The sequence below is a fragment of the Eleutherodactylus coqui genome, chromosome 6 (genome assembly GCF_035609145.1).
Source record: "Eleutherodactylus coqui strain aEleCoq1 chromosome 6, aEleCoq1.hap1, whole genome shotgun sequence".
Lineage (NCBI taxonomy): Eukaryota > Metazoa > Chordata > Amphibia > Anura > Eleutherodactylidae > Eleutherodactylus > Eleutherodactylus coqui.
In genome coordinates, this window is record NC_089842.1 from 246,518,559 (window position 1) to 246,529,288 (window position 10,730).

General features: G+C 53.1%; 1 protein-coding gene across 1 annotated transcript in view; it reads right to left on the bottom strand.

The window, feature by feature from the left end:
* The window catches only part of LOC136633486 (annexin A2-like), a 41,586-nt gene extending 34,242 nt beyond the window's left edge, over window positions 1-7,344 (bottom strand). Inside the window, exon 1 of the mRNA XM_066609247.1 lies at window positions 7,091-7,344. Within this exon, the coding sequence (XP_066465344.1) occupies window positions 7,091-7,138 (48 nt within the window). The 5' untranslated portion in view covers window positions 7,139-7,344. The remainder of the gene's footprint in view (window positions 1-7,090) is intronic.
* Between the last annotated feature and the right edge of the window lie 3,386 nt (window positions 7,345-10,730).

Below are 10,730 nucleotides of genomic sequence, written 5' to 3' on the forward strand. Positions count from 1 at the left end.
ATACCCCACAGGAGACCCCACACATATACCCCACAGGTCAGTACAGGAGACCCCACACATATACCCCACAGGAGACCCCACACACATTCCCAACAGGTCAGTACAGGAGACCCCACACACATACCCCACAGGACAGTACAGGGGACCCAACACACATACCCCACAGGACAGTACAGGAGACCCCACACACATACCCCACAGGAGACCCCACACACATACCCCACAGGAGACCCCACACACATACCCCACAGGTCAGTACAGGAGACCCCACACACATACCCCACAGGGCAGTACAGGAGACCCCACACACATACCCCACAGGTCAGTACAGGAGACCCCACACACATACCCCACAGGAGACCCCACACACATACCCCACAGGGCAGTACAGGAGACCACACACACAGACACCACAGGAGACCCCACACACATACCCCACAGGTCAATACAGGAGACCCCACACACATACCCCACAGGTCAGTACAGGAGACTCCACACACATACCCCACAGGAGACCCCACACACATGCCCTACAGGTCAGTACAGGAGACCCCACACACATACCCCACAGGAGACCGTACACACATACCCCACAGGTCAGTACAGGAGACCCCACACACATACCCCACAGGAGACCCCACACACATACCTCACAGGTCAGTACAGGAGACCCCACACACATACCTCACAGGAGACCCCACACACATACGACACAGGACAGTACAGGAGACTCCACACACACACCCCACAGGTCAGTACAGGAGACCCCACACACATACCCCACGTGTCAGTACAGGAGACCCCACACACATACCCCACAGGAGACCCCACACACATAACCCACAGGTCAGTACAGGAGACCCCACACACATACCCCACGTGTCAGTATAGGAGACCCCACACACATACCCCACAGGAGACCCCACACACATACCCCACAGGTCAGTACAGGAGACCCCACACACATACCCCACGTGTCAGTACAGGAGACCCCACACACATACCCCACAGGACAGTACAGGAGAGCCCACACACATACCCCACAGGAGACCCCACACACATACCCCACAGGTCAGTACAGGAGACCCCACACACATACCCCACGTGTCAGTACAGGAGACCCCACACACACACCCCACAGGTCAGTACAGGAGACCCCCACACACATGCCCAACAGGTCAGTACAGGAGACCCCCACACACATACCCCACAGGACAGTACAGGAGACCCCACACACATACCCCACAGGTCAGTACAGGAGACCCCACACACATATCCTGCAGGTCAGTACAGGAGACCCCAAACACATACCCCACAGGTCAGTATAGGAGACCCCACACACATACCCCACAGGAGACCCCACACACATACCCCACAGGTCAGTACAGGAGACCCCACATACATACCCCACAGGTCAGTACAGGAGACCCCACACACATATACCACAGGTCAGTACAGGAGACCCCACACTCATACCTCACAGGAGACCCCACACACATACCCCACAGGAGACCCCACACACATGCCCAACAGGTCAGTACAGGAGACCCCACACACATACCCAACAGGAGACCCCACACACATATCCCACAGGTCAGTACAGGAGACCCCACACACATATCCCGCAGGTCAGTACAGGAGACCCCAAACACATACCCCACAGGTCAGTACAGGAGACCCCACACACATACCCCACAGGTAAGTACAGGAGACCCCACACGCATACCCCACAGGTCAGTGCAGGAGACCCCACACACACACCCCACAGGTCAGTACAGGAGACCCCACACACATACCCCACAGGTCAGTACAGGAGACCCCACACACATACCCCACAGGTCAGTACAGGAGACCCCACACACATACCCCACAGGAGACTCCACACACATACCCCACAGGACAGTACAGGAGACCCCACACACATACCCCACAGGAGACCCCACACACATACCCCAAAGGACAGTACAGGAGACCCCACACACATACCCCACAGGAGACCCCACACACATTCCCTACAGGTCAGTACAGGAGACCCCACACACATACCCCACAGGAGACCCCACACACATACCCCACAGGTCAATACAGGAGACCCCACACACATACATCACAGGTCAATACAGGAGACCCCACACACATACCCCACAGGTCAGTACAGGAGACCCCACACACATACCCCACAGGTCAGTACAGAGACCCCACACACATACCCCACAGGTCAGTACAGGAGACCCCACACACATATACCACAGGTCAGTACAGGTGACCCCACACTCATACCTCACAGGAGACCCCACACACATTCCCTACAGGAGACCCCACACACATGCCCAACAGGTCAGTACAGGAGACCCCCACACACATACCCCACAGGACAGTACAGGAGACCCCACACACATACCCCACAGGTCAGTACAGGAGACCCCACACACATATCCCGCAGGTCAGTACAGGAGACCCCAAACACATACCCCACAGGTCAGTACAGGAGACCCCACACACATACCCCACAGGAGACCCCACACACATACCCCACAGGAGACTCCACACACATACCCCACAGGAGACCGTACACACATACCCCACAGGTCAGTACAGGAGACCCCACACACATACCCCACAGGTCAGTACAGGAGACCCCACACACATACCCCACAGGACAGTACAGGAGACTCCACACACACACCCCACAGGTCAGTACAGGAGACCCCACACACATACTCTACAGGTCAATACAGGAGACCCCACATATATACCCCACAGGTCAGTACAGGATACCCCACACACATACCCCACATGTCAGTACAGGAGACCCCACACACATACCCCACAGGAGACCCCACACACATACCCCACAGGTCAGTACAGGAGACCCCACACACATACTCCACGTGTCAGTACAGGAGACCCCACACACATACCCCACAGGACAGTACAGGAGAGCCCACACACATACCCCACAGGAGACCCCACACACATACCCCACAGGTCAGTACAGGAGACCCCACACACATACCCCACGTGTCAGTACAGGAGACCCCACACACATACCCCACAGGAGACCCCACACACATACCCCACAGGTCAGTACAGGAGACCGCACACACATACCCCACGTGTCAGTACAGGAGACCCCACACACATACCCCACAGGAGACCCCACACACATACCCCACAGTTCAGTACAGGAGACCCCACACACGTACCCCACAGGAGACCCCACACACATGCCCAACAGGTCAGTACAGGAGACCCCACACACATACCCCACAGGAGACCCCACACACATACCCCACAGGAGACCCCACACACATACCCCAAAGGACAGTACAGGAGACCCCACACACATACCCCACAGGAGACCCCACACACATGCCCAACAGGTCAGTACAGGAGACCCCACACACATACCCCACAGGTCAATACAGGAGACCCCACACACATACATCACAGGTCAGTACAGGAGACCCCACACTCATACCTCACAGGAGACCCCACACACATACCCCACAGGTCAGTACAGGAGACCCCACACACATACCCCACAGGTCAGTACAGGAGACCCCACACACATACCCCACAGGTCAGTACAGGAGACCCCACACACATATACCACAGGTCAGTACAGGAGACCCCACACTCATACCTCACAGGAGACCCCACACACATACCCCACAGGTCAATACAGGAGACCCCACACACATACATCACAGGTCAGTACAGGAGACCCCACACTCATACCTCACAGGAGACCCCACACACATACCCCACAGGTCAATACAGGAGACCCCACACACATACATCACAGGTCAATACAGGAGACCCCACACACATACCCCACAGGTCAGTACAGGAGACCCCACACACATACCCCACAGGTCAGTACAGAGACCCCACACACATACCCCACAGGTCAGTACAGGAGACCCCACACACATATACCACAGGTCAGTACAGGAGACCCCACACTCATACCTCACAGGAGACCCCACACACATTCCCTACAGGAGACCCCACACACATGCCCAACAGGTCAGTACAGGAGACCCCCACACACATACCCCACAGGACAGTACAGGAGACCCCACACACATACCCCACAGGTCAGTACAGGAGACCCCACACACATATCCCGCAGGTCAGTACAGGAGACCCCAAACACATACCCCACAGGTCAGTACAGGAGACCCCACACACATACCCCACAGGAGACCCCACACACATACCCCACAGGAGACTCCACACACATACCCCACAGGAGACCGTACACACATACCCCACAGGTCAGTACAGGAGACCCCACACACATACCCCACAGGTCAGTACAGGAGACCCCACACACATACCCCACAGGACAGTACAGGAGACTCCACACACACACCCCACAGGTCAGTACAGGAGACCCCACACACATACTCTACAGGTCAATACAGGAGACCCCACATATATACCCCACAGGTCAGTACAGGATACCCCACACACATACCCCACATGTCAGTACAGGAGACCCCACACACATACCCCACAGGAGACCCCACACACATACCCCACAGGTCAGTACAGGAGACCCCACACACATACTCCACGTGTCAGTACAGGAGACCCCACACACATACCCCACAGGACAGTACAGGAGAGCCCACACACATACCCCACAGGAGACCCCACACACATACCCCACAGGTCAGTACAGGAGACCCCACACACATACCCCACGTGTCAGTACAGGAGACCCCACACACATACCCCACAGGAGACCCCACACACATACCCCACAGGTCAGTACAGGAGACCGCACACACATACCCCACGTGTCAGTACAGGAGACCCCACACACATACCCCACAGGAGACCCCACACACATACCCCACAGTTCAGTACAGGAGACCCCACACACGTACCCCACAGGAGACCCCACACACATGCCCAACAGGTCAGTACAGGAGACCCCACACACATACCCCACAGGAGACCCCACACACATACCCCACAGGAGACCCCACACACATACTCCAAAGGACAGTACAGGAGACCCCACACACATACCCCACAGGAGACCCCACACACATGCCCAACAGGTCAGTACAGGAGACCCCACACACATACCCCACAGGTCAATACAGGAGACCCCACACACATACATCACAGGTCAGTACAGGAGACCCCACACTCATACCTCACAGGAGACCCCACACACATACCCCACAGGTCAGTACAGGAGACCCCACACACATACCCCACAGGTCAGTACAGGAGACCCCACACACATACCCCACAGGTCAGTACAGGAGACCCCACACTCATACCTCACAGGAGACCCCACACACATACCCCACAGGAGACCCCACACACATGCCCCACAGGTCAGTACAGGAGACCCCACACACATATCCCGCAGGTCAGTACAGGAGACCCCAAACACATAACCCACAGGTCAGTACAGGAGACCCCACACACGTACCCCACAGGAGACCCCACACACATACCCCACAGGAGACCCCACACACATGCCCCACAGGTCAGTACAGGAGACCCCACACACATATCCCGCAGGTCAGTACAGGAGACCCCACACACATACCCCACAGGTCAGTATAGGAGACCCCACACACATACCCCACAGGTCAGTACAGGAGACCCCACACTCATACCTCACAGGAGACCCCACACACATACCCCACAGGAGACCCCACACACATGCCTAACAGGTCAGTACAGGAGACCCCACACACATACCCCACAGGAGACCCCACACACATGCCTAACAGGTCAGTACAGGAGACCCCACACACATACCCCACAGGAGACCCCACACACATATCCCACAGGTCAGTACAGGAGACCCCACACACATATCCCGCTGGTCAGTACAGGAGACCCCAAACACATATCCCACAGGACAGTACAGGGGACCCCACACACATACCCCACAGGAGACCCCACACACATACCCCACAGGTCAGTACAGGAGACCCCACACACATACCCCACAGGTCAGTACAGGAGACCCCACACGCATACCCCACAGGTCAGTGCAGGAGACCCCACACACACACCCCACAGGTCAGTACAGGAGACCCCACACACATACCCCACAGGTCAGTACAGGAGACCCCACACACATACCCCACAGGTCAGTACAGGAGACCCCACACACATACCACACAGGAGACCCCACACACATACCCCACAGGACAGTACAGGAGACCCCACACACATACCCCACAGGTCAGTACAGGAGACCCCACACACATACCCCACAGGACAGTACAGGAGACCCCACACACATACCCCACAGGAGACCCCACACACATACCCCACAGGACAGTACAGGAGACCCCACACACATACCCCACAGGAGACCCCACACACATACCCCACAGGAGACCCCACACACATACCCCACAGGAGACCCCACACACATACCCCACAGGAGACGCCACACACATACCCCACAGGTCAGTGTAGTGTTCTGTAGATTGAATGGGATATGGAAGCAGATGACCCAGTTGAATGCCACTGTGAACCCCATGACACCAGACACTGCGCCTTACCTCGGCTCATTAGGTTGCTAACTGGACCCTAAGGGACTTGCAGCATGCGGCGTGGTCTGATAAGTCACGGTACCAAGGGTGGATGATAAGGTTTGTGTGCGGCACAGAACCCCTATGAAGCCGTGGACCCCAGCTGGCAACAAGGCACTTTGCAAGCTGGGGGTGGTTCCATGCTGGTGTGTGATGTGTTCTCATGGCATGGCTTGGATCTAATGACCGGTCATTGACCGCTGCCGGCTCTGTGTCACTGCTTGCAGCCCTTCATGGACCTCATGCCCCCTACAGTAATGGGATATTCCAGCAGGATAATGCACCGTGCCATTGGCCAAAGTTGGCCAGAATTGCCCAGGAGCCATAGGGGAACCATATGAGGAGACGAGTACGATAAATGAAGCATTATAGTTGGGGGTCCGGTTACAGATTTTGCATTGGAGCCCACCAGCTTATACTTCTGCCTCCCATGATCCTCAGCAGTGGAGTGGGGGGTCCCTATGGCAGGAAGACCTCTTCTAGAACAGTAATAGGATACGACTCACCTTATCGGCGAGGTGGAGGGCGCTCAAGATCTCTTGGGTCAACATCATGGCTCCTCGGGGGTCTATCTGAAATCTAGACAAGTGAAGTGACTGCAGATTCCGGGTGTTTCGGGCAGAAGCTCCCAGCAGATCTGACTGTTATTGACACGGAATAACTGGTTTTGGCTGTTCTTAAGCAAGCAGAGCGCCGGTCCCGTTGCGAAGAAGGAGGGGAGTGGACAACACCTTGCTCTCCAATGGAAAAATGTCAAAGAATGTGGAAGTGAGTGAGCCGCCCGCTGGCAGCGCCATCTGGATGACACTCATACCTTCTGCAGCGACCCCCCCACCACATTATGCAAATACCCGCATTGTTCCAGTCCTTCCTGCTGAACCTCATTGTATCTCCCAGCCAAACTGTCCGTCACACCAGGAAAACATGAGCGTCGGCCGTCTCTGATGTCTCACTGTGTCTATCAGGGTCCAGGGGGAATCGTGGCAACTGCTAAGGGCAGAAGGAACGGACTTATTGATCTGCTGACTGTTTCCGATCGCTACGGATAGAGGATATAAAAGAAGACTCTCCCCTCCACCTCGTGGGTGACGGGAAACGCTGGCGCGTCGTGGGTGACGGGAAACGCTGGCGCGTCGTGGGTGACGGGGAACGCTGGTGTGTTGTGGGTGATTGGAAACGCTGGCGCGTCATGGGTGATGGGAAACGCTGGCGCGTCGTGGGTGATGGGAAACGCTGGCGCGTCGTGGGTGACGGGAAACGCTGGCATGTCATGGGTGACGGGAAACGCTGGTGTGTCGTGCGTGACGGGAAACGCTGGCATGTCGTGAGTTAGGGAAACGCTGGCATGTCGTGGGTGACGGGGACCACCAGGATTTGCGTTAGCCAAGGAAGTTGCCAATGATGCGCCAATAATTCTTATACTAGAGGTGGCCAGTGGGGATATGTGGAGGGAGCCGGCTATGCCTCCCCTATGGCTCTTTCCAGACCCCCCTGTCTACAGCGCCCCCTACCTACAGGGGCAGGTAAATGAAGACACACTGTTTGTTTGGAGAAATTACGGCGGTGCACAATTCCCTGAGATGAATGGCTGGGCATCAACATGCCACCGGGCCCATGAAGGTTAGCCACTCCACGCCTGCTGGCCAACTTTCACACTCACTGTCCTCCATGCACTGGGCACCACTATGAGGAGCGCCCGCACTCTGGCATGCCCTCCTCTGCAGCCCGGTGCTGACAGCCCAAATGGTGGGGGGACGGTGCCCTTCCGGCCCTCTAAGCCTCGTTAGTCTTGCTCATCCTATGGCTGCCCACACCCTTACCGTGTGTCCGTGTTGCACCTGACAGAGTCGGACATGCCGCATTAGACACCCCACGGACACACGCCTGTGTGCTGACGATACACGGACGGCCCGCACATTGTGATGCACTTCTATGTCCTGATTCTCATCTGTCATATGGACATGCGATGAGTTCCGTCAGCCGTATGGGGGACTCCAATCCCCATACGAGGGCCCTTCCTTATGGCTCCTGGTCTCCACTGCGTCCCGTCATCCCTCTAAAATTCCCCATGGGGTCAGAGAGCAGATTGTAGAGTGTTTGTTTCCAGTTATTGTTTTCTTTATTTTGCACAAATAGAATCTTACTGATTGTTTCCATTATGTATACTACACAGGGAGCAGCTTGCTGATTGTTTCCACATATATCTTTATACTGCACAGGGAGCAGCTTGCTGATTGTTTCCACATATATTTTTATACTACACAGGGAGCAGCTTGCTAATTGTTTCCACATATATTTTTATACTACACAGGGAGCAGCTTGCTGATTGTTTCCACATATATTTTTATACTACACAGGAAGCAGCTTGCTGATTGTTTCCACATATATTTTTATACTACACAGGGAGCAGCTTGCTGATTGTTTCCACATATATCTTTATACTGCACAGGGAGCAGCTTGCTGATTGTTTCCACATATATCTTTATACTGCACAGGAAGCAGCTTGCTGATCTTTTCCATGTATATTGCTTTTACTGCACAAGGAGCAGCTTGCTGATTGTTTCCATGTATATTGTTTTTACTACACAGGGAGCAGCTTGCTGATTGTTTCCACATATATCTTTATACTGCACAGGGAACAGCTTGCTGATTGTTTCCACATATATCTTTATACTACACAGGGAGCAGCTTGCTGATTGTTTCCACATATATCTTTATACTGCACAAGGAGCAGCTTGCTGATTGTTTCCACATATATTTTTATACTACACAGGGAGCAGCTTGCTGATTGTTTCCACATATATCTTTATACTGCACAGGGAGCAGCTTGCTGATTGTTTCCACATATATTTTTATACTACACAGGGAGCAGCTTGCTGATTGTTTCCACATATATCTTTATACTGCACAGGGAGCAGCTTGCTGATTGTTTCCACATATATCTTTATACTGCACAGGAAGCAGCTTGCTGATCTTTTCCATGTATATTGCTTTTACTGCACAAGGAGCAGCTTGCTGATTGTTTCCATGTATATTGTTTTTACTACACAGGGAGCAGCTTGCTGATTGTTTCCACATATATCTTTATACTGCACAGGGAACAGCTTGCTGATTGTTTCCACATATATCTTTATACTACACAGGGAGCAGCTTGCTGATTGTTTCCACATATATCTTTATACTGCACAAGGAGCAGCTTGCTGATTGTTTCCACATATATTTTTATACTAAACAGGGAGCAGCTTGCTGATTGTTTCCACATATATCTTTATACTGCACACGAAGCAGCTTGCTGATTGTTTCCACATATATTTTTATGCTGCACAGGGAGCAGCTTGCTGATTGTTTCCACATATATCTTTATACTACACAGGGAGCAGCTTGCTGATTGTTTCCACATATATCTTTATACTACACAGGGAGCAGCTTGCTGATTGTTTCCACATATATCTTTATACTACACAGGGAGCAGCTTGCTGATTGTTTCCACATATATCTTTATACTACACAGGGAGCAGCTCGCTGATTGTTTCCACATATATCTTTATACTACACAGGGAGCAGCTTGCTGATTGTTTCCACATATATCTTTATACTACACAGGGAGCAGCTCGCTGATTGTTTCCATATATATTGTTTTTACTGCACACAATTACAAACTAGAAAATGAATAAAAATAGCAACAAAGACCCATATATATAAACACTTCGCTTTACATTTGCTGAGCTGTAAGATGTATATAAAGGTGTTGCTTAAAGAAAAATATACAAGAAGCCTTCTGTGTCCTGAAATAATACAACGCTCCAGCTACTGGAGGAAGGGTTAAATATGGAGTCACACATTCTAGACCACTTCTTAAGGAATGGCTTGGTCTAAGCTGCTGCAGAAGCTCTTACAGCCACCCAGTATCCTGGAGTCCTGCAGACTAATCAATCACTGCCTTTATCAGTAATAATTGGGTTAATGATTATACAGGAGGTGTGTGGGGTGTGAAGATACGGGCGGCTCACACACGGGCGCGGCCGGCATTCCATCTCTTTAGGAATATGGAAGCCTTATAGAATTCCCCTGCAGCACTCTATGTCCGAGGGGGCCGTATAGCTCTGATGAGTCCCTTATAGTCCCTGGCACACGTGTAGATCTGGT